Genomic DNA, 25,780 nt, shown 5'->3' with positions numbered 1-25,780 from the left:
GGAAAGGAGTTGGGGAGGATATCCTTATTTATTTTCTTAAGGGCAACCGTCATCAAGCGGAATATGTAATTAATATTTGATCTTGAGGTGCCAATTGGATATTATACAGTATATACACAAACATATATATATTTATATAATTTTAGAAATGTAGTGCAAGTTTCTTGATTTCTACTGTAGATCTTTTTTCAAATTTGAATTTCCACATTTTGTCAGGAGTTCAAAGGAACAGGAATCTTGAGAGATCTCTGCCATGTGTATTGGTCAAGAAAATATAACCATATTTAACCGAAACCTTGAGGAAAAAAGAGGGTGGGAGAATAAATAATTTGGATGAATGAAAGACCTGTAAAAATAATATGACCCAGAGTATTTACTGGGTGTGTTTTAAAGGCTGTTTTTTTCTCAATTTCTTTTATATGTGGCACCACACTAACTCTTTTCCCTTTCAATGATGGTTTGTAAAACTTAAGACTCTCTAGGATATAAAGTTTCTGCTACATATATAGCACTGAATTTCTTATCTCTTTTGAAATATATCTGGTCCTACACATCACAGTAGCAAAGGCCTTCCACAAAATGTTTCCCTTGGTTTGTGATAAATCCCATTTCTCAGGGGTACTGTTATCCCATCTAGACAAAAGCACCATCTCATCAGAACCAAGGAGGAAGACCACAAACTTACATTGGCTCTTTGCTGAAAATATTTCTTTCTTGTTCCTGAAAACACTGTGTATAAAGAGAGTGTAACACTGTGTTAACCTTGTGTAATTTGAAGTTAGGGCTGGGTATTAAAACCTCATGGGGGATTGGATTGTTCTTTCTGGGGTGTTTTTTAAGAATACTTGAGTAATCCGGTCCATTCTAAAGACACAAATAAAATGCTGTTCAGAAGGATTTTTATGAGCTGCAGAGGAAGGTAATCAATCATTGGCTAGGATGATTAAACAGCTCTCAGAAAGAGGGTTTGAATTGCATGGATATGTGGAAATCTGTCAGTTTAGTGGCAACAAGGGGATACAAGTAGTCTAAAGATCCATGATTCCTCTGAGTGTTTGACCCTGTTGGCTGAGTAAGACTACAACACAGCAAATAGCTGGGGTTATTTCTCTCACATTCTCACAGAATGATATCACTTGTATCACTTCCTCTCATACTAGTACTACTAAATTTAGTTCCTTTCTACAGCTCTGATCTTTCTACCTTATTACTAGCATCAACCTGAATAAGTTTTTGGTGAGTTAATTTAGTATAGGATCCATTCATCTTGCAGTTCACATGCTAATAACTGACAGTTGATGATGATGATGTGCAGAACAGCAAGCAATGGAACTTAGCCAGCTAGCTGGAAAGGTTCAGTTGTACAGGTTTGGTTTTGTATATGTGTGTGTGTATATACATGCGTGTGTATCATGTACGATATAATACACATACACACACTCTATATAATAATGAAAATATTTTGCAAAACATTCTTTTGTACCCAAATGCAGCAGGGCATTGATTCTACGCACACACACATTGTCCAGCTCTAACATTGGAATGTTCTGTTGTTATTATATATGGCTCTAATAGATATTTTTGTGCATTTGTAATTAAAATGATTTTTATAAGAAAATAAGAAGTCTATATTCGTTTAATTGCTTATGGCAACAAGGACTACCACTTTTGGTAATGTGAAGGCAAAGCCCATTTTCACTAAATTTAAAATAAGACACCCAATGCACTGAACAGAGAAAGGGGGTGTCAAAAAAAAGACTAATTAATAACCCCAGTGACCTGATTAAACTAATTTTTACTGTTACAGTACAAGTATGCTCAGATCCGATGTTAACCTTTCCATTTTATTGGTTATCATTTGAACCTTTTCAGATTTAATAGATCAGTTTGTTATGAGCTATTCAGTGGCGGCTCCTGACTTTTTTGACAGGTGAAGCACAAATCACAAAATAGTTATTTCTACCCCAGGGTAGAAATAAAGTTTCTCTTATTTATAGTGAAGAAACAGCAGGCAGATTTGGGAGCTATACCTGCCACCGCTGCCGCTGCTACCCAGCTTGCATGGGGTGGCAGAACATTAGGTAGGCTATAGGGCTCTGCAGCGGCTTCTCACACGCACTGGGAGCTCGCCTTGTGTGGGAAGAGGCCAGGGGGGTGAGGTCTATGTGTGTGCAAGAAGCCAGAGGGCCTGTCCCCTGCAAACTCCTTGCTTCCTGGGCTTAACTGCTACAATCCTTCCCTGGCCTCTCCAAGCAGTGGTTACCATAGCAACGCCTTTAAAAAGTGACTCATGGGCATGGTAAATTGCCATGATAACAAGGTGGCTTCCTGAGGCACAATTAGCTATACCAAGATTTGAACAGCACTATGTCCCTCAAACTTTCTGGTATTGCATTCTGCCACTGGAGCGAGAGAGAGTTGTGCCATTTAAATCAAATCATAATTTGTCCTTAAATCTGTATATATTTATCAATTTTTTAAAAAAGAATATGCAAAATGTGTTTTGTACCTTTTGGGAATTCTTGATTAGGCTGTGCCTCACTTGCCTGGGCTGACGAAGCCACCCCTGACCTATACACAGTTCTTAGCTACTAGTCTGTTCTGAAAAGGTTTTCTATAGCTAAGCTGTATTACAGTTCATTATGTCTTCATTTCCCCCTCCCTAGCTTGCTCTGGTTGGTATTAAAGTACAGAAACCAACTTCTTCTTCTGTTTTAGGGCTATCAAAGACCAAGTCACTACATTGCAACCCAAGGTAAGAATCTTCCAGAGCACTGTCACCCAGCAAACCTGCTCCATAACAATCAGTGGACTCTGCCCTTAAACCTAGGATTTAAAAATGGAACCAGATTTGGTATGTAGTGTATAGTTTGCAGCAGCCACTGTTTATCCTTCTATGCTGCAGCAATTTAATATAATTTGCCGACATGGAGCATGCATAAATTAAAACTTGGATTAATTGGTTGTACTAAATATTGAGCAACTCCTCCTCCTCGTATTGTTTCCCCATATGAGTCTAATCAATAGTTCCTACAGTCATTTGCAATTTTGAGGGTAGTGGGGGAAGGGCACGTGGGCTGAAAGAAGAGGAAAATTTCAGCCTATCTCAGGTGTTTGTCTTCTCATAGTACTATATGTTACGCAGCTGTGTGGTATTGGTCCAAGACCAATATTGCTGGGGTAAATAATGATGTAGTTACCACCATTGTAGCAGTTTTTGGACAAGCTGAGACCAAAGATGGGCAGTTTCTCCCAGGGAGCTTTGACCAGTGAGACTCTTAACAGAGAGAAGTGAGGAAAGTCTTCCAAATTCAACATTCTGGAAGGAAAAGGACAGGAGAGGAGGAGGCTTCCATTTTCTATATAAATCAATCACTTCGCACCTCAGGTGAAGCTATGCAAGTTGTAGACAAGTAAACAGGTTTGACTAAATTGTTTCTATTTCCTAATATAGGGCCACATTTTAAAAACTGTCTCTAATTATGCACCTGCAATCAATTGCAGGCATAAATAATACGCTTTTGTCATGTAGCTACCCAATTATGGTCACAAATCAAGTAATTAGATGTCTAAATCTAATTTTTACTTGTAGTTGATTGTGTCTGCAAAATTAGAGACTAAATGAAAACCTGTTTAAAAATTTGGCCCATAAGTTTTTATCATATATTAGTCCAAAGTCCTTTTCTTTGGGCTCTAATGGAATCTATATATGCCTGCCTTCCTTTATCAATTATGTTTGCACCCGAACATTTAGTTGTGTTTTAACACATTAATTAATACAGTTGTAAATTCTTGTCCATATAGGACACAAACATTTGTTGCCTATTATATTTAGATCTAGGCTACAGCATATGATCAAACATAAGTAGAAGCAAATGTTTGTGTCCTCAATCAAATGTTTGTGTAGTGTTGACACTAGAATTTACAGCCATGTTAATTAACAAGTGTTAAAACAAAACTAAAAAATTATATCCACATATGGCTTCTATTGTACTGTCTGAGTAGCTACTACAGTGTATGAGCACTTACACTTTAATATCTTTCAAGTGGTAATTTGGTTAAATTGAGATGCTTCTGCCCCGATTATGAATAACATTATGGTTTAACAACTCTCATCAATATAATGCTGCAATTCTGTAGGGATTATTAGAGCCTTTCATATCTGAGCAAATAATTTTCTGCATATCAAATGCCTATGCTAAAAGATTTTGATTTTAGTGTTCAGTTGGGTAGTAGTTTTATTACATAGTGTTAAATTTTTTTTTTCCAGGTCCAGTCCATGAAACAGTGTACGATTTCTGGAGAATGATATGGCAGGAACAGTCAGCTTGTGTTGTGATGGTTACAAATTTAGTTGAAGTTGGACGGGTAAGGAATTTTATTTTTAAAATGTTATATCTTAAGGATAGCCTCTCAAATTGCTGTTTATTATTGTTGAAGAAAATACAGAAAAGTCTTTTGAAAGACACCCTTAACTCTGGGGGTGAAGGAGATAAAGTATTTTTCTGAGTTCATATGTCCTTGCAACTTGAAGTAGTAGTATATAATATGGCTGCTTTATAAAGAAAAAACTTAACGAACAAGACTGTTGCCATGTTTTTTCAATGAATAGGGAACAATGCTGCCTGAATCCATAATACAATCTAGTGCATAAAAAACATTTGTATATTACTCTGTGCTCAGATGATCACAGTTAGCTGACTAGACAACAAGTGCACATCATCTTTAACAGCAGATAGAAATCAGCAAATTATTTTGCATTTTAGGATTAGCCAGTCTCTTGAGAATTACTTTAATAAAACACCTGAGATTGCTTTACAACAACATAATTATTGAAATGGAAAACATCACACAGCATTAATTAAAACCAGTGAAAAATATGTTTTCCTTACTAGAAGACTATCGAATTCAGATTCACTAATTCAGAAAGATAATTTGGCTTTTGTGGAGGGATGTGTAAATCAGCATGAACTCTTAACACTAACATTATGAACAGCTTTCGCAGTACTTAATTGGCAGTTGGTGCATCTGGTCCACAATAGGGTTCATATGACTACATCATTATTTTGAAAGTAATTGTGATATAATGAGTTAAATTACTGTTTGGCATGCTTTCACTTTCGTATGCTTTAAGATGCCTTTTAATTCTGTTTTTAGGTCAAGTGCTATAAGTACTGGCCTGATGACACTGAAGTTTATGGGGACTTCAAAGTGACTTGTGTGGAAATGGAGCCACTTGCGGAGTACGTAGTCAGGACATTCACCCTTGAAAGGGTAAGCCCTTTGAAAGACATCATCAGAATATTGCTTCCTTGCAACTCAGTTCATTAAAGAGTGTCTTTCACATATTTAAGTACAATACCAAGTCATTCTCCCTAATTAACAGTTCCATAATGCAGAATTTATTTTACCATAGAAAGAATATGTTACATCATTGGTTCGCAATCATTCATATACCCGTAGCTCTTGTACTTCAATAATTTGTTTTGAGTGGTGTTGTATACTTCCCTTCCTGACCTTAAAAATGAACCTGTATGCTGGGCCGAAGTACATTGTTCTTAACCATCTTCCCATTCGCTGGAACATGTCCTGACCCTTACAGGAGTTAATGTTGCACCAATACCCTGACTTGTTTATTACTTAGAGTATGAACATAAATGAATATGGATAGCAAATACTAGCTGGTGTGGAACAGCTGTGGTCTTCTGGTATAACTGTTACACCTGTCTGCATAGGTTGGAGAATTCTATATTATATATAGAAACATCAGTAAAATGCTTTTTTGTGTTGACTCTAAAAACAATTAACAGTTGATCTAGCATCCTTTAATAGCAAATATAAGTATTATGTGTTTCAGATTTGCCGTAGATTATCAAAATATCACAGTATGGCACCCTTATACTATATAAGCCTTACGTGATAAGATGCCAGGCAGTTTAGAATAGATTCTGCTCTTTTTATGTATATGTGATAAAGATGAACCAGGAATTTATTAATAGCCATGAGCCTTTTTTAAAATATTATTTTTGTCTTTGACAGAGAGGTTATAATGAAATCCGTGAACTTAAACAGTTCCATTTCACTGGCTGGCCAGATCATGGAGTTCCTTACAATGCCACAGGCCTCCTTTCATTTATACGTCGAGTCAAATTGTCTAACCCTCCTGGTGCTGGGCCTATTGTTGTACATTGCAGGTGTGTAGAAAAGAGGTAGATGAATTTTCTACAACTTTATACGTGAGCTTGTATAGTGGTCTCTTGTGAAGTTGTGGGGTTTGTCTTTTTGTTGTTTAACTTTTGGGAATGAATTTGCTCTTTCAATGCCCTGTCCACACTGGAAGCAAAACTAGGCTAGCTACAACAATGTTCAAACATAGCTAGATTCTAGTAAAATTTCCCCGATTTGTACAGGCAAATATTTTTTCCTCAAAACTATTAACCTACATTATAACAAGGCTTGGCTAACGTTTAACGTGCTCTATGGCAAAATTTTATGACCGAGTACTTGGACGGTATTTTGTTACAGCTATGTTGACATTTAAAATGTGTGTTTGTGAAATATAATTTTAAGTAGAATATTTAATTGAACATATAGCAACAAATAGATCCACCCAGTGAAGCAACGTTCTGAAATAAGCCTGGATATTGGATATAGTGGGAACAACTGAAGAGTGTTGTTTTCCTTGTAAGTTTTGCAAATTTCCCATTATAGTGCATAGTTCATTGAAATACGATTTCTTGGCAAATCCATGAAATGTGTTAACTACATTCTGCACATAGAGTTAGCCAAGTTGTGCATGTTGCAGGAATTCACTTTGCAAATATCTATAATAGCTATGTAAAAACCCAAGAGAGACTCCCATACAATCCTGATATTGCACCAGAAGACTGTTAACTGCGTAAACCAGAGTATAGGGGAGAGTCTATATTTTACAGTCAAACTTTATCTGAAATTGTCCTTTAGGAAAAAAGGTCCTCCTTAGTCTCTCTGAATAAAGATGAAGTCCTATTTGTTTTGAAGTGATTCCATAAAGAGCATAGTCATCCTGAAGATCTCTGTTCAACTAAAAAGTCTGTTACTACAGTTTTGTTTCTGGACCATGAAGGAACGTTCTGAGATACTAAAAAGGAACCTCACTGATACTGTTTTTACATAATCTGAGATCTGTTGAAAAGATCTTGCTTTTGAGCTATATACATTTCATGTGTGTTTAAATGCTATTCTGAAGAATAAAGGGGAAAACTGGAGATTATGTAATGGTTGGAAAGCTATGTATGAGAACTTAGGTTAGTGTTCCAAGTGTGTACTTGTAAATGCCAAAGAGAGTTTGCTAAGTTTGTGGGGTAGATTTACTGGATTGTGGGAGTACTCTGAAATTATTTCCTAATTCTTTCCAGTGCTGGTGCTGGACGAACTGGCTGTTACATTGTGATTGACATCATGCTAGACATGGCAGAAAGGGAAGGTGTTGTGGACATCTACAATTGTGTCAAAGCCTTACGGTCGCGTCGCATCAACATGGTACAAACAGAGGTATGGTAGCTTATCTTTCCTAGCTGCATTAAGTCAGAATTTTATTCCTGTAATCAATACATCAAAATCCTCTTAATCACAGAATCATAGAATATCAGGGTTGGAAGGGACCTCAGGAGGTCATCTAGTCCAACCCCCTGCTCAAAGCAGGACCAATCCCCAATTTTTGCCCCAGATCCCTAAGTGGCCCCCTCAAGAATTGAACTCACAACCCTGGGTTTAACAGACCAATGCTCAAACCAATGAACAGATAAATTTGTTAGTCTCTAAGGTGCCACAAGTACTCCTTTTCTTTTTGCGAATACAGACTGACACGGTTGCTACCCCAGTCAGTCACCCGTCCCACCCTCCCCCATGGCAGATGGCTATTTATCCACAGTAAGAGGAATTTCTGCATAAGAACAGTACTGTGGAGCCAGGAGCACACAGCACAAAGGATCTGCCAGCCCTTTGCCTGCTCCTAAACTGGAGCCCACCCAATCGAGAACAATAGAACCCAGTAGTTTCCACGCACTCCAGGATCAGCACGGTCCAAACCACCTTCGAGCGCAGGGCCTGCTGATAAAAGAACAAAAGTCAACTCTTGTCCTGGCTCAGAGAAAAGAATTTTTTGGGGCGGTGCTTGACTCAACCCAACCCAGGGCCTTTCTGCCAGAGGCCTGATTCCGGACCAGGTTGGACCTGATATCCAATGTTATGGTCCATCCAATTACAACAGCTCAGGTTTGCCTCAAGCTACTGGGGCACATGGCAGCATGTACTAACGTAGTTCAGCGTGAAAGACTGTGCCTCAGACCCCTCCAGACGTGGCTAGCATCAGTATGCTCCCTGAGCAGACACCACTTGGACTCTGGTACTCCTCTAGTCTTCAGCCCCGTGAACCAGTGAAAAGACCCAAGATTGGTAATGATGGGGTTGCCCTTTATTGCCTTTCAACTACCAGTAATTTTAATCTTGGCTGCGTCAGACCTAGGATGGGGAGCCCACCTCAGGACGCAGGGCCGCAGGTCCCAAGAAGAACTCTCCCTGCACATAAACTTAACGGATGTTAGGGCAGTACACTTAGCTTGCCAAGTGTTCCTTCCCCGAATCTCAGGTTATGTGGTGCAAGTCCTGACAGACAATACCACAGCCATGTTCTATATCAACAAGCAGGGAGGTGCCCAGTCTTCAGTTCTTTGTCAGGAGGCTATCAGATTGGAACTTCTTCACAAAGTACCCCATTCATCTCGAGGTGACACATCTCCCAGGAGCCTGGAATGTACTGGCAGATCACCTCAGCAGATCCCTTTCCTCTCACTTTGAGTGGTCCCTTCATGTGAAGGTCACCAAATTAATCTTCCAACAGCGGGGCCTCCCCAGGTGGACCTGTTCATTACCAGACAGCACAGAAAATGCCATCAGTTTTGCTCGCTGTCTAGTAAAGCTCAGGCTCCCTCTCCAATGCTTTCCTGTTCCCATGGACAGATCTCCAATTCTATGCCTTTCCTCCAATCCCTCTGGTTCACACGGTTCTCCTAAAAGTCAAACAAACAAGTCAAGAGTCATTCTGATAGCCCCCGCATGGCCATGCCAACACTGGTTCGTCGTGCTCCTGGATCTGTCAGTAGCAGCTCCACTCTCACTCCCACTTAGCCCAGACCTAATCTCACAAGACCATGGCGGGTTGCTTCACCCGAACCTCACTTGCTGCATGGCTGAACCCAGAAGAACAAGCTTGCTCAGAACAGGTCTTGCTGTGTTGTAAAAAGGTGTTCACCAGGGCTACCTACCTGGCCAAATGGAAGCGCTTCTCAACATGTGCGTCTCAATGAGCTCTCTCTCTAACTCGATCTTCCCCTCAGTCTGTCTTGGACTACTTGCTCCACTGAAAACAACAGGGGCTGATTCCTCTTGTCTATTAAAATGTACTTAGCAGCCATCTCAGCTTTCTACCCACTGGTGAACGGCAGGTCAGTGTTCTCCTACGAGATAATTGTATGTTTCTCAAAGGGCTGGAGAAGCTCTATCCTCAGGTCTGTGAGCCAGTCCTCACATAGCACTTAAACCTGATTCTGTCAAACTTCATTGGTCCCCTCTTCAAGCCACTAGCATCATGCCCCCTGTTGCTTCACTCTTGGACGATCACCTTCCTGGAGGCAATCACCTTGGACAGAAGGGTCTCTGAAATCAAGACCTTCACATCTGAACCACCTCATATGGAGTCCTTCAAGGACAAGGTCCAGCCCCGCCCCAACTCGTCCTTCCTGCCAGAGGTGGTGTCACAATTTTATATCAACCAGGCCAAGAGGCCAGGCTTCATCAGCAGAGTTCCTCTCACAGTTCCCAATCCAGGACATTTGCAGGGCCACAACCTAGACATCAGTACAGACCTTCGCATCTCACTACACCATCACCCAGCAGGCCCGGGACAACGCTCGTTTTGGGAGAGCAGTGTGGCTGTCAGCTTGTCCATGACCTCTGAACCCACCTCTTGGGGTACTGCTTGTGAGTCACCTAACATGGAATGGACAAAAGCAAGCACTCGAAGAAGAAAAAATAGTTACTAACCTTTCCATAACTGTTCTTCAAGGTGTGTTGCTCATGTCTGTTCCACGACCCACCCTCCTGACCCTCTGTCAGTGTTAAGGGAAAGAAGTAACTGAGAGGGTGAAGACCTGGCTGCACTCTTTAAACCGGCGCATAAGCGCACAGCACCAGAGGGTGCTAAAGCCGGCTTGACAGATACCACTAAGGGAAAAAACTCTGGCAATGGTGCACATGGTGCACAAACACACCTAACTCGGAATGGACATGAGCAGCAACACATCTCAAAGAATACAGAAAGGTTAGTAACCATTTTCTCTAATAAAAAAATAATAAAAACTACCATCATGAAGCGTTCACACCGTTGGGTCACCACACAATCTTACTGTCATTCTCATTGTCCCTTCCACTTACTCTCCCAGTTGTTTGTTACTTTTTGTCTAGCCTTGGATTTTAAATTCTTTGTGGGCAGAGACTGTGTGTTATGAACTCTCTGATGTGACTAGCACACTGGGTGTTGCAGGCCCGCCATCAGAAATTCCGGGCCCCAGGGCCATCCCAAGGGGGGAGAGTCCCGGGGCGGAAGTGACGAATCTGTCACTTCTGGGACTGCCCGCACTGGCCAATCACGCCGGCCCTTGGGGCCCCCCAAAGCCTGGGGCCCGGAGCAGTCGCATGCCTAGGAGTCCTCCGGCCTGCCCGGGCGATTTAAAAGGCCCTTGGTCTCCTGGCTGACACCGCTGCTACAGTGGCAGCAGCCGGGGGCTTCCGGGCCCTTTTAAATCACCCAGGCCCCTGGGCAGTTGTCCCCGTTGCCATCCCCTGTTGACAGGCCTGGGGTGTTGTATAATATTTGACAAAAGACACTGTTGGAATAATAATGCAGCTGGCTGGGGGCTGCAGACTCACTGGACAGGCCAACAGAATCAGGAGGCAGCATTTTCTGTGTTGGTGTAATGCTGAATCTATTGCCTACCCAGTGCTAGTTATGAGACACTAGGTATACCAGTCCACCCACGTATAAGTAGCATGAAATATGCCACATAATTTCTGGGAGCAGGTAGTGCTCTAACCATTTTATATGCTCTCTGTATGTATCATGGAATTGAAAGCTACCGTTAAGGAAGCAAATAAGCAGAACCAGCATGAGCCTGTCTCCCACACTGACCTATGCACCACAAAATCCCCTGAAAATTCCCCCATTAAGCAAATTAGTGTACTTATGCACTTACTATCGCTGTACTTAAATTAGTTCTCAGGGAAAATACTGATTAACTGCATCCTAGTTAGGCAGAGTGTACTGTACTTAAGGTGCTAAAGCAATATCCAGTGGATTGATGGAAGCTGCTTTGAATAAGATTTATAGAAGGGGGAAGATCCACTTATCTTGAAGGAAAGTAAGATTTTATTTTGTTTTAAAATTGTTAGATTTCTTTTCTTTTCCCCTTTGGTAGGAGCAGTACATCTTTATTCATGATGCCATTCTGGAAGCTTGCTTATGTGGAGAAACTGCCATCCCTGTCTGTGAATTCAAAGCTGCCTATTTTGATATGATTAGAATAGACTCTCAGACAAACTCTTCACATCTCAAAGATGAATTTCAGGTATTTACAGTTACTGGTAGCTCTTCATAGAATAGCAACTTCTTTGCCTATAGGTACAGACAATTTTTTTTTAAGGAAAAAGGCTTTCATATCAAATTCATAACCTTTGTCCCTTTCTTGTATTTAAGATAATCTAACACCCTTTTCTTTTATTATGTACTTTACACCGTCACTCTTAAATATGACCTTGAACAGGCAGGATTGGGATTTATTTTGCATTTTAAGCAAGTGAGACACAGTTCATAGGTGTTTCACAAGATTCTCTTCTATTTTCTTCCTTAGGTATTGCATGTTGAGGGGATGCATTTAGAGGATCCGTTCAGCAGTTCCTGATGTGTCTTCGAACCTGAGCTTTCATTCATTTTAACTGAAAAACTGTCCAGTTTCTCAAGCAGACCCATGCTCTTGTTTGCTTGTGATTTTTCATGTTTCCCACATTGCAACATTCTAAATAAACAAATGAATTTCAAGAACACTGTATATAAGATTCACTATAACATGATATTAATTCCCTCTGCTGTTTAGACCCTGAATTCTGTGACCCCTCGGCTGCAAGCTGAAGATTGCAGCATAGCCTGCTTGCCAAGGAATCATGACAAGAATCGCTTCATGGATATGCTGCCACCTGACAGATGTCTGCCTTTCTTAATTACTATTGATGGGGAGAGCAGCAACTATATCAATGCTGCTCTTATGGATGTAAGAGACTACCTCCTTTGTCTGCGTAACGTGCCATGAAAAGCTGTGTAATATGAGAGAGAACTCTTGCTGGTTAAAGAAAGGGTAATTCTTTCTTCCTGTAGTGTTCAGTAAAATGGTCTTAACAAAGAAGGGAGAGGGAAGTCTTGGCAACATTTTTAAAATCCACTAACTTTTGTTGTTCCTTTACAATGTTAGATATCTCAGACATCTCAGTGTTTCTGTGATCCTCTGGAAAGCTGGGAACTCCCCTTTTTAATAGTATCGTATTAAATCTCCAATTTCCATTCCTCCATAGTCACAATATGTAGCATCTTCAAATCTGTCACTGGTCAGAAATAAATACTGCTCATCTGAGCTTTGGACAAATAATTTGTGGGTAGCAATTCCATATTTGTTGGGGAAAAAAGGAAGTCCTGCCAAGCCACCCTATCTCTTTCCATCTCAAATGTGATCTGATGTAACAGTCCCACAATAGACGGTCTCCTTGTGCTGTGTCTCCTCCTTCTGCTACTTGCAACCCATGTGTTGCCGGGACACCAGGAGCTGGAGGCTGCAGGGAGTAGATACAAACAGCCCTGTAGTAGAACAGTAGATACAGGCCAGTCAGCCTCACCTCAGTCCCTGGAAAAATCATGGAATCAATTCTGAAACACTTAGAGGAGAGGAAAGTGATCAGGAACAGTCAGCATGGATTCACCAAGGGCAAGTCATGCCTGACTAATCTAATGCCTTCTATGATGAGATAACTGGCTCTGTGGATGAGGGGAAAGCAGTGGATGTGTTGTTCCTTGACTTTAGCAAAGCTTTTGACATGGTCTCCCACAGTATTCTTGCCAGCAAGTTAAAGAAGTATGGGCTGGATGAATGGACTATAAGGTGGATAGAAAGCTGGCTAGATTGTCGGGCTCAACAGTAGTGATCAATGACTCCATGTCTAGTTGGCAGCCGGTATCAAGCAGAGTGCCCCAAGGGTTGGTCCTGCGGCCAGTTTTGTTCAATATCTTCATTAATGATCTGGAGAATGGTGTGGATTACACGCTCAGCAAGTTTGCAGATGACACTAAACTAGGAGGAGAGGTGGATACGCTGGAGGGTAGGGATAGGATATAGAGGGACCTAGACAAATTAGAGGATTGGTCCAAAAGAAATCTGATGAGGTTGTACAAGGACAAGTGCAGAGTCCTGCACTTAGGAGGGAAGAATCCCATACACCGCTACAGACTAGGGACCAAATGGCTAGGCAGCATTTCTGCAGAAAAGGACCTAGGGATTACAGTGGATGAGAAGCCGGATATGAGTCAACAGTGTGCCCTTGTTGCCAAGAAGGCCAAAGGCATTTTGGGATTTATAAGTAGGGGCATTGCCAGCAGATCGAGGGACGTGATCGTTCCCCTCTATTGGACATTGGTGAGGCCTCATCTGGAGTACTGTGTCCAGTTTTGGGCCCCACACTACAAGAAGGATGTGGAAAAATTGGAAAACGTCCAGCAGAGGGCAACAAAAATGATTAGGGAACTGGAACACATGATTTATGAGGAGAGGCTGAGGGAACTGGGATTATTTAGTCTGCGGAAGAGAAGAATAAGGGGTGATTTGATAGCTGCTTTCAACTACCTGAAAGGGGGTTCCAAAGAGGATGGATCTAGACTGTTCTCAGTGGTAGCAGATGACGGAACAAGGAGCAATGGTCTCAAGTTGCAATTGGGGAGGTTTAGGTTGGATATTAGGAAAAACTTTTTCACTTGGTGGGTGATGAAGCACTGGAATGTGTTACCTCGGGAGGTGGTGGAATCTCCTTCCTTTGAGGTTTTTAAGATCAGACTTGACAGAGCCCTGGCTGGGATGATTTAGTTGGGGATTGGTCCTGCTTTGAGCAGGGGGTTGGACTAGATGACCTCCTGAGGTGCCTTCCAACCCTGATACTCTATGATTCTATGTTCTCAGCCTCCAGGAGGTTAGACCCATTGAAGCTTGTTTGCACTGATTTGTCCCTCCTCTCTGCTGCCTGTAGTCTACGTGCTACAGGGCCAGAAGTCCCCAGTTGCAGGCATATGGGCTGCAGCCATCAGGAGACAGAGCTTCTCCAGTCCTATCAGGAGTATTCCAGGTGCAGTAGGAGGTAGTGCAGCCTGAGTACAGCAGCTACACAGCTGTGTCCTTACTGGTGGGAATTTATCCCTAATTACCTTTAAAAATAACTGCCAGCCTCCCTTCCCTTCCCCCCTCCTTTTCCCCCTGACTATCATTCTTCCCAGATGGCAACTGTGCATGACAGTCACCTGCTGGTCTCCTTCCACTAGTGACAACATCGCAATGCTCACAACCTGAGTCCAACCCCAACCAAGAGGTGCAGGGAGGGGATGTAAAATGCCAAAAGACTTCTCCAATAAAACTATTAAAAACAAATTTTTAGGTTTAGAAAAAATCTTTAGGTTCAGTTAGGAGAGGAAAGGTGGCCTTGTGTTTATCGCACCATCATGGGACTCAAGATCTAGGTCCAGTTCCTGGCTGAGTCAGACTTCTTGTGTGAACTTGGTTAAATCAATCTTTCTGTGCCTCAGTATCCCGCTCTGTAAAATGGGGCTAATACATCTCTACTTTGTCTCCCAAGTATTTTAAAATAATCGGAAACTATGATGAATGCATTTAATATAAGCACCAGTTCAGCAAAGTATGCAACAATGGGCTCAACTTTTAAGTGATTTATTTAAAGGAGATTTTTGCATATGTGACCTGTTGGGTTTTTTTTCCACTTTAAGATATCTTATTGTCTGAATAGTTGTTTTGGTTAAAACTGCTAGATTTTATGCCACTACTTTGTTTTAGTTATGTTTCCAAGAGACCCAGACTTTGCATAATCATTATTCAGTGCTTTCTTTAGTAATATTCTCCTACTCACCCTTTTTCTTTACAGAGCTACAGGCAACCAGCTGCTTTCATTGTCACACAACATCCTTTGCCAAACACTGTGAAAGATTTCTGGAGATTAGTGTATGACTATGGCTGTACCTCTGTTGTAATGTTAAATGAAGTTGATTTAGCACAGGTTAGTGTTTGTGTATGGGGATTTTGTGAACAAATTAATGCCACAAGGTGGTTATGCTTTGCAATAGGGTGAATATAATTACAGTGCAGTTTCATTGCAATTACAGTGTAATTACCCTGTGGCTTTGCTTTTCAGTAACTAATTAGTATTAATTAACATATCTATTCCTGTACTATAAAGTGTGTTATAATCATAATGAAATACTACTTAAATTTTAATTATACCCATTTTATTCTTGTGCAGGGCTGTCCACAGTATTGGCCTGAAGAAGGAATGCTGAGATATGGTCCTATTCAAGTTGAATGCATGTCTTGTTCAATGGATTGTGATGTAATAAACAGAATTTTCAGGATATGCAATCTAACAAGAGTAAGTATCATCATAATAACAGCTAGATAACAGCTAACTGAGCTATTATGGATTTGAGTATTGCATAATACTAAATATACAATATTAATTCTCTTCAGACATTAAGCAGAACAGAATTAAACATTCAGTTCCTAAGATTTAACTATTTTTCTACAATATAATGCCTATAATGGACACAAGCAGTATTTCATTTTATAACCGTCATATGAAATTGCATGTAAGCGTATCTGAAGGATACTTGTGGTTATATAATTAACACCTCGTGGGCCTTGTGGTGCAAGAACCACAAAACAAAGCAGAAGCATTATGACATTCTACTAAATATGTGTGAAAAGACTCAAAGTTATTCTGGTTTTGGAGGTTCTTGAGACACTCTGCACTGACCTACATTTACTAACATGTTCTCTCCACCTCCAGTAACGATGCAAGACTTGATGCACTTTTCATCTCTTTTATCCATTACTGTCTCTGCCTTCTTTCAGGTTGTCCTGCATTCTTTCAATACTCTCTCAAACTATGTTTACCAGCCACTACCTTCTCCTTCAGGTCCCCACTAGGAACTCATTTCTGCCATGTTGCCTGCAAAGAAAAATTTGTGAGAACCAATAGGTTGTGCTATGGTAACCACCCCCCACTTTATTACCCTCACTTGTTACGTCTCATATTTAGAAATCAAGTTAGGACAATGTCTGTGAAGTACATAGCATATTTCTAATTTAACTCATAAATGATGATGCTAATGGATCTAGGGAAATGAGAGGGTGTTGCAAAGGCACTTCTGTCAGGTTTTGATTTTCCAAGCTATTTTTCATGGATGGTTCAGAACTGGGTCATGTTTTATCCAAACTCTATGCTTTGGTTGAAAGGGGTATTAAGTAAAATGTTTTCATTTCTCCTTTTAACTCTCCTTGTTGTGTCTGGGAAATTCAATACACTGTAGAGATATTAATACATTAAATGATTATGTTGTAGTCCTTTTTTTGTTTCTTATATTTTGTAGTTTCCTTGTTCCTGTCTCTTTCACTTGTTCCATCTCTTATTTTCATTCTCTCCTTTTCTTCTGTTTTGGCTTTTTTATTTTTGTTTCCTCTGTCTCTCTCCCATCCCTTTCCTGTGAACCTTTCTTTCTCTCTGCACCATCTCTTTTCCTCCCAGGACCCCACATGTCTTTCCATCTTTGCCTGCCCCTGCTACATGAAACTAGAGTGAGTTATTTATTCTTTAGGGCAGCCAGGTATAGGAAACCTTTTTTTTTTTTTTTTTTTTTTTTTAACATTCTAAGCCACCCCAGAACACTCTGTGTCTGAAACCCAGTTTAGGAAAGGCTCAGAGATTTGCCATCAGGATATGATGGGCTGGCAAAAGGAGCAGGCTCCATTCAAGCAAAAAACATACTTGTACACCACCATCATTTGTTGTTGTTTTATAACTGGAAATACTTTGTCAAGATAAGTGCTCCTACAGACCACTGCATTTCTATAAGGTCTACAGATTCAACAACAGGGTTTTTTATTGCTTATGTAGAGACAGAATTTTTTTAAAAAAACTAGCTGTTTAGAATCCAGAGAAATATCCCTGTTAGTTTATTTAGGAGTGGTTAAATTAGTGGCCCTATAAACTTTTATGTTCTAATTGCAACTACTCCAGAACATTTTTTTCTTAAACTTGTTTCATTGTGCCCTACTTCTGTAATACTTACACAGACACCTTTATGCTATCTCTTTGTATGTATGCTCAGCACATACATGTAATGGAATTTGTGTGCAATATATACTCTGATTTAGCTTCACTTTATTTGATCTGTGTAGTTTTCATAAACTGATTATAAATGTGCCATGGTTAACGTAAAGTGGTTTGGCTTCCATCAGCCGCAGGAAGGCTATCTGATGGTGCAGCAATTCCACTATTTGGGATGGGCTTCTCACAGAGACATTCCAGGCTCCAAGAGATCATTTTTGAAGTTAATTCTTCAAGTTGAAAAATGGCAAGAGGAATGTGAAGAAGGGGAAGGCCGAACTATCATTCATTGTCTGTGAGTAATTTTGTTGTGGCCAACTTGGTATATGGCAGCATCTCAGTCTTTTTAGCATCCAATTCGTTATTTTAAATTCAATCGAGTGCTCCTATTAATACATTCTATTGCATGTGTCCTATTTTGTTTTAATTTTGGCTTTGGTACTCACCCACTTCAAAATGGGGCCTACATACTGTGGCAATGAGCACAATAGAAGTGGCTAGCTGGACAGATGTGTGTTCTCTTTTGCGGGGGTTTTCTGGATTCCCAATTTTCTCCTTTTACACCTAATGGCAGTGTTCTCCAGGTGGCTATAAATGAGGGTACACAAGTGACTTCTGATCCAATACCATTATACTACTGAGTAATCCAACAGGATGCTTCTTTGTACTAAGTGGCAAGAGATTACATATAATGAAGCTTTTCATTATATGTTTTGCAAATTTTGAATAGTGCTCTTCCAACAAGTTTATACATTACAGATATTTTGTGTCATTCTGGACCAAGAATATGCATACCTGAAATCAGAGTCATTTTTGTTACATCTATAGTAGTGCTTGTGAAAAATAATTAATGTACACCATGTAGGCAGTACTTGCTTTTCTAGCACTGTCATTTAAAAAGAGAGAATAAAAAAAACCCACTGAGTCCCACCATATGTGTAACCAATTAAATGTCATCTTTAAAAGAGAGCTATTTTTTTACATTCCCTGAAGGAAAAGTGACCAATCTCTTTTCTACCATATTTCAACTTAAAGCTTCAATTTTAGCTGTTGAATAAACTGCCCTCAAAAGGAGGTTTATAATTAAGTGTTCACAGATCTCTTTTGACGCTTAACCACAGCAAAATTCCAGAATGTCCATATGGTATCCAGAGACTCATATAGTTTGTTTATGTAATTTAAATTTATATTGAAGGAAAAAAAACACCTATCCTGGTTTCCAGGACCCTTTGGAAATAATATCAAAAAGTTACAAAAAAGATTAGAAGTGTCTCTAAAGATCAAATCAGCAGCACACTCCAGTAATATTCTGCCAATACTCTTGTAGCTTGTGATGATTTTAAACAGTTCCCTCCAGAAGCAAATGGAAAATGTTGCAATTTATATTCATAACACTTATTTTTAATTTCTTCTGCCTACTTAAGCTGTGTTATAGCATAGCTAGGCTGCATAATGAGCTATATAGCACACCACAATTGATTCAAAACAGTATCAACAGTGGCAGTGGTGTCAGATGTTTCAAACCACATCAGCTAGAGCTATGAGGGGATTGATAAAGGTCTGTCTCGTCTAATGGATCCTCCATCTTGTAGTTTTACAAAATTAAAGGTGAGATATAGGTGCCAGGTATATTTATACGTAACAGATGTACTAACTCTATTGTTTTGCTTACATTCAGGAATGGTGGTGGTCGGAGTGGAATGTTCTGTGCTATAGGCATAGTTGTTGAAATGGTCAAAAGACAAAATGTTGTTGATGTTTTCCACGCAGTAAAGACGTTACGGAATAGTAAGCCAAACATGGTAGAAACCCCGGTAAGTTACAGCGCATTGATTGGAATTCAGACAGCCAGTTAGCAAGAAGGACAATGTACGGTGTGTATTGATATGGCTCACTTGGGAGCACTCTAACCTGGGATGCAGGGTGTTAGGGGGCTTATTCCTTCACCCACTTACTTCCCTGGTCCTTCTCGCATGAACAGAGAGCAACAATACCCAAAGTCCAAAGGTGCAAACAATTTGATGTTTATTGGGGTGAACTTCCGGCAAGCATGATTCCAGTTTCCTTCCTTAGTGTCCCCCTTCCCAGCTCTGACACCACAGAGCCTCACATCTGTGTCCCTGTTCCCATTCCTGCCCTTAGCCAAACATGATTCCAGTTTCCCCACCCCCATTCCCTGTTCCCATTCCCCCCACAAACACCCACACACCCACCAACTTCCTGATTGACTGCAGACTATATAGTAAAACTTGAGTTCTGCTTAGTTATACCTTAACCAATCATTTTCATGAAATTTAACTAACTAATCCTAACATATTGTAACATGATTATGTAACCAATTATATCCCACCATCTTAATTAGTTTACACGCAGCAAAATTAATTATACAGCAGACAGAAACAATCACAGAACCAGACAGAGATTATACAGACAAACAATAGCAAAGTGGGAACTATAATGACAAAACAATACAGAAGTAAGGATTTCACATCCCAGCTATTGATAAGTGAGTTCTTGCCAGACAGGATGCTATCAAACTAAGTTTCCTTTTACATCTTCTAGACGTTTCCCTTTCTCTAGAGGCGATAGGCACTATCAGGACAGGATTGTATTCCTAATGGCCCAATAGCACCTTATTTCAATGTGACTAGTTTGGAATGTGAGGAGGTGACCAGTCGCTTCCCAGCTTATAGAGTAGCAGCCGTGTTAGTCTGTATTCACAAAAAGAAAAGGAGTAGTTGTGGCACCTTAGAGACTAACAAATTTATTTGAGCGTAAGCTTTCGTGAGTTACAGCTCGCTTCATCGGATTTGTGTCCATTTATTCTTTTACGTCAGCCACACTATCAGAGGCTCGTTCACCTGCGCATCTACCAATGTGATATATGCCATCATGTGCCAGCAATGCCCCTCTGCCATGTACATTGGTCAAACTGGACAGTCTCTACATAAAAGAATAAATGGACACAAATCAGACGTCAAGAATTATAACATTCAAAAACCAGTCGGAGAACACTTCAATCTCTCCGGTCACTCGATTACAGACCTGAAGGTGGCTATCCTTCAACAAAAAAAACTTCAAAAACAGACTCCAAGGAGAGACTGCTGAATTGGAATTAATTTGCAAACTGGATACAATTAACTTAGGCTTGAATAGAGACTGGGACTGGATGAGTCATTACACAAAGTAAAACTATTTCCCCATGTTATTTCTCCCCCCCCACCCAACCCCCCCACTGTTCCTCAGATATTCTTGTTAACTGCTGGAAATAGCCTACCTTGCTTGTCACCATGAAAGGTTTTCCTCCTTTCCCCGCCCCCCGCTGCTGGTGATGGCTCATCTTAAGTGATCACTCTCCTTACAGTGTGTATGATAAACCCATTGTTTCATGTTCTCTCTATGTGTATATAAATCTCCCCACTGTATTTTCCACCAAATGCATCTGATGAAGTGAGCTGTAGCTCACGAAAGCTTATGCTCAAATAAATTTGTTAGTCTCTAAGGTGCCACAAGTACTCCTTTTCTTTTTCCCAGCTTATGGCTGTCTCTGCTACTTAGCCAAAGGCCTTAGCTTAAGAACAGGGCCTCAGACTGTCACAGTAAGAGAAGAACCTCACGCTGGCAGACAGTGATTTTGATTCTTTCTTTTATACCTCTATAACTAGCCAAGTGATAAGAATACACCTAAATTCTTAGAGTATAGGCCTTTACAGACAGGCCTGAATATCTATATCCTAACACTGGGGATTGTTCATTGTTTCACTGGTGTGACCAAAAGTACTAGATCCTGAATTTTGTGCTAAAAAAACATAGCAATCCATCTACTAGAGGTAGGAGACCTGCAGGTATCACCCTAGTATAATTCTAACAGTCAATGTAATATTCTGAGTGGGTGTACTGTTGGGAATTGTTATATCCTGAGTTGGAAACCTATTGCACATAGAGGGACTACTCATTGGATAGCATCATAAGCAACTGGGTTGTGTGTTTTGGTAGGTCATTTCTCTCCTACCATATCACGTACTTTTCAAGGAAAATATTCGGAACTTTTCTACACTACGGGGGTAGATTGACCTAAGTTACGCAACTTCAGCTACATTAATAACGTTGCTGAAGTCGATGTACTTAGATCTACTTACTGTGCGGTCCACACTATGCTATGTTGATGGGAGACACTGTCCTGTCGACTCCCCTTGCGCTTCTCGTTGGTGGAGTACAGGAGTTGATGGGAGAGTAATCTGCAGTCAATTTAGCGGACTTCACTAGACCTGCTAAATCAACCGCCAATGCATCGATTGCCATGCCTCGATCCCCCAGTAAGTGTAGACAATTCCTTAGGGTACACTCAAAAAGAAAAGCAGTACTTGTGGCACCTTAGAGACTAACAAATTTATTAGAGCATAAGCTTTCGTGAGCTACAGCTCATCCGATGAAGTGAGCTGTAGCTCACGAAAGCTTATGCTCTAATAAATTTGTTAGTCTCTAAGGTGCCACAAGTACTGCTTTTCTTTTTGCGAATACAGACTAACATGGCTGCTACTCTGAAACCTGTCATTAGGGTACACTATAATCTCTCAAGATCACCCTATGTTCTTAAAGTAACACTAGAGCCTATTTTGCTCAGACAAACCATCTTAAAAGTTTACAAGCCAAGACAGTTCTTCCTAAGAGGAATAAACTGTGAAGTGGAAATATATTATATTTTGTAATTACAATTGCTATTTCTGGGCCTTTGTGGTAATTTGTAACACTATTTCCTGACAGAGCCAAAATTTTAATGATAAAACGCAGTAAAATTTTAATGATAAAACGTATTTTCTTTTAATAGATTAGTTTTTATTATTGTAAACTTTAACAAACCATAACTCTAAAAAAAAAATTTTTTTTAAACATTAAATGCCTGATTTTGAAATAGTCTCTAGATACAGCTCTCTCCCTCACCTCCCCCTTTCCCCCCACTGGGTATTTTACCTGTTCATGTTCCACTCCTGCCTCCAAAATTGCAGACTGAGTGAAGGCCCTTTAGAAAAAATGAGTCCTTAAACATTAAAGATTTTTCTTGTCATGGTTAAGTATGAAAGCAGGTTGGAGAATGGCTTGGAATTTTTGCCATTTGACTGTCATGCTGACAGCAGCCACTATTGCAAATACCCTCACTCTTCAGCCAGATGGTTGCCTCTAGCACTAAGCTCAGATATGCCAATTGAAATTAAAAATGTTCACGGTTTATATATCATGAAAATTGCTTCTGACCCTTCAAACTTACATATTGAACAAAATGGGTGCAGTTTGCCTTTCCTCATACGTCCCTTTTTCCAGGTGTCAGAATTTACTAGGCTTCAGGTGTACATGATATGATTTCCCTAATTATTGTTTGTTGCTGTCATGCTGTCTGGAGTTGCTCACAACTGTGAGTGCCTCCCTGAGGGCAGACTGTCAGAAAACAGAGCAGATACCCCAAGCTGATGGTGTGTTCTATAATTAGATTTCATCAAGCCAGTAACAAATGTGAACTCCTGGTTCTCTATACCAGTTTTACCATGAAATCACTGACAGTCTCGTTAGACTCTCCTGCCTATCTTGCCACCCAGACAAACAGAACTTTGTGATAATGGTCACTCAAATCAAAAATCACACCATATCAGGTTACTCCCAGTCCCAAGAGACCAGTAGCTTGCCCCAGATCATTTGGTACTCCAGATCTTACACCAAAGAGAACGCTGGCTGCCAAATCTATAGTAAACTAAGTAAAGATTTATTAGCTGAGAAAAAAGAATGAGAGTTATTGAGAGGTTAAAGCAGGTAAAATATATGTACAGGTGAATCAGTTTGTAACCCCAAATGGTGGCAGTGATGTAATAAACTACCAGTTCCAAAAGTCTTTCAGGGCTACCCAGAATAACTCTGGGGATCTCCACTATGCATCTGGTACACGTCCCTGAAGAGTCCAAACACTTCAGAGATGAAGGATCTTTTTTTGCATGCATTCTTATAGCTTCTTCTCACAGAACACAAGGTAACAGAGTCTCTACCCACTTGGGCTTTTCCTTTGTTGATGTTGAGTGAGGAATGCACTTTGAGTCTCTGACCTCAGGTCATCACACACAATGGCCATTTGCTTTGGAACTAGCACCTTTTCTCATAAAGTCCTTCATTAGCGTTCCACAAGGCTTCTTTGATGTCTGATGAGTTATTTAGTTACAGGCGTATTTACAATGTAAATGTTCGCTATGACACTATGACAGGATACAGATATGTAAAAGCAATGCATGTAACATCCCATTAGTTTTATGAAGTTTAAACACCAAATACACTCTTCTACAGTTAACACTGTACTTTGATCTATACTAATACACACATGAATTGAGCTGAGTACACTCTAGCATGAGCTGGTCTGCCAGCATCATAGTTGCTTCTGTCTGCCGGTACCAAGTGGATTAAAAGATAGCTAAAATGTTAACAGCTGTAAGAGGGATATTATTGAACATATCTGGCTTACCTGTGGCCATTTTGCTAAAAGTACTATATAGATTATGCAGCACACTTTTGAGATGTAGTGCACAAAACTGGTGCACAGATTCCAGTTCATTGTTGAGAGTGAAAGCCGGTCAGATTGCATAGAAAATTACTTGCGGTACTTAAGTGCTGCCATAAAGTGAGTCCAATGTATATTGCGTATGATTCTGGTAAATTATCTGAAAACTTCTCTCTATTTTTTTTAAAAGCCCCAAATCCATTGTAGTTTTAATCTGCAGTTACTGAATTTCTGTAAATGTATGTCTCTGTGGTGTGTGTTGTGTAGGCTTTTATTCAGAGCTCTTGAACGACAACAGCAGCAGCTGTTGAGTCGTTAGTAGAAAACAAACCAGGAAAACCAATGTAGCATTGTCATCTGCCCTATATTCAACAAGATCATCAGATAACAAAAGTAAGCAGCACAATAAAACCTTTTAGATATCCTACCACTTCCTGCTAGTGGATTTTGCAACCTAAAGTAAATCATGAGACCAGGCTTGTTTCATTTAGTTTTAAAAGGTGGTAGAATATAATCTTCTCTTTTTTCTTTTTCTTTTTTTTTCCTCAAATATTGACAATGAACAGCAACTTTGTTAAAAAATAAATATCGGTTTTCCTAGCTGTACTTCCTGATCTCCTCACTTAAATACACCTTCTGATCTATTTTACTTTACATTATTTATCACAATTTCTAACGCTGTCTTGAGGCCTAATGCAGTTCACTATCACAGCTCAGTATTCCCTTGCCATGATATTAAGATGCTATTGCTAGTTTACTGGTAAATACATAGAAGAAACAGCTGTCAGTTGTACAGGGACTGAAGTTGTTCACTAGAGAAACACTTTGTTAGAAAATGAAAACTACAAGTTTTATAACCAACTCAGAAGCAGAACAAATCACAGGGAAGCAAATAGCTTATTGCCATGTATGGCCGTTTCTTCCCTTCCACTGTGGCTAGTAGGCTGAGATTTAAAATCAGAGCTGACATCAGACATCTAATAATTTAAAAGAAAAATCATGTGAGACTAGTATGGAATAAAATGGCACAGCAGTAGGCAGAGCATATAGCTGCTCATAGATATCCCTGCCCTTTAATATATTAGACTGTTTCTTTAATTTTCTCATTTTTTTTCAGGAGCAATATCGTTTCTGCTATGATGTCGCTTTGGAGTACCTTGAATCATCTTAGTTGGAATGGATGTGACAAAGTGCACCAAGTATGTGAAGCTCAGTAAACTGTTTTGACAACAGTTGTTCAACCTGTGAAGAGAGATTTTAGTAAGGGGGACTTTTAAAATTTAAATGCAAAAGTATTTTTCTTATGAAGTTGTGGATCTTAATAAAAGAACTCAATCTGTTTCTATGCCTGTATACAGTATCAACATTTAGTGTCACAAAAATAAATTTAATGAAATCCAGAGTCAGAAGAGATTTGCTCAAATTAGGACTTTTCAGTGTTTGTATATACAGCCATCTGTTGCATGTATCAATATTTCCTATATGGTATTATTTTTCCTTTTCCTTTTTCTTTTGATAAATCGTTGAAGTAAAAGAAAACTGTGCCGATTGATCGAAAAATTCATTCTTTATACATTTCAAGTGTTGCAACTCTATATAACTGGCTTATTTTGTTTTAATGTGCAATGATGGCTGGATCACATAAAGTTCTTTATAGAGAAACTTCAACATAAGCCAAAGACTCAAGTGTAAATATGTCTATATGGAGAAAGCACATTGTATTTATTG

At 39.9% G+C, this 25,780-nt stretch overlaps 1 protein-coding gene across 16 annotated transcripts in view; it reads left to right on the top strand.

The window, feature by feature from the left end:
* PTPRK (protein tyrosine phosphatase receptor type K) overlaps positions 1-25,418 on the top strand; it is a 603,062-nt gene extending 577,644 nt beyond the window's left edge. For 8 of the 16 annotated variants that reach the window (XM_038395504.2, XM_038395494.2, XM_038395502.2 and 5 more), the window contains 12 exons: positions 2,719-2,755; positions 4,271-4,368; positions 5,158-5,274; positions 6,040-6,194; positions 7,398-7,533; positions 11,514-11,663; positions 12,189-12,362; positions 15,280-15,411; positions 15,655-15,780; positions 17,649-17,812; positions 19,196-19,331; positions 25,170-25,418. In XM_038395504.2, coding sequence (XP_038251432.1) covers positions 2,719-2,755; positions 4,271-4,368; positions 5,158-5,274; positions 6,040-6,194; positions 7,398-7,533; positions 11,514-11,663; positions 12,189-12,362; positions 15,280-15,411; positions 15,655-15,780; positions 17,649-17,812; positions 19,196-19,331; positions 25,170-25,223 — 1,479 coding nt within the window. In that variant the 3' untranslated portion in view covers positions 25,224-25,418. Of the gene's footprint in view, positions 1-2,718; positions 2,756-4,270; positions 4,369-5,157; positions 5,275-6,039; positions 6,210-7,397; positions 7,534-11,513; positions 11,664-12,188; positions 12,363-15,279; positions 15,412-15,654; positions 15,781-17,648; positions 17,813-19,195; positions 19,332-25,169 lie in introns of all 16 variants that reach the window. The other 8 variants (XM_043510931.1, XM_043510923.1, XM_043510928.1 and 5 more) reach the window with 1 other exon arrangement.
* Positions 25,419-25,780: the final 362 nt, after the last annotated feature.

The sequence above is a fragment of the Dermochelys coriacea genome, chromosome 3 (assembly GCF_009764565.3).
Source record: "Dermochelys coriacea isolate rDerCor1 chromosome 3, rDerCor1.pri.v4, whole genome shotgun sequence".
Classification (NCBI taxonomy): domain Eukaryota; kingdom Metazoa; phylum Chordata; order Testudines; family Dermochelyidae; genus Dermochelys; species Dermochelys coriacea.
The sequence above is the reverse complement of the archived record's forward strand: the minus strand, read 5'-3'. Positions and strand labels throughout refer to the sequence as shown.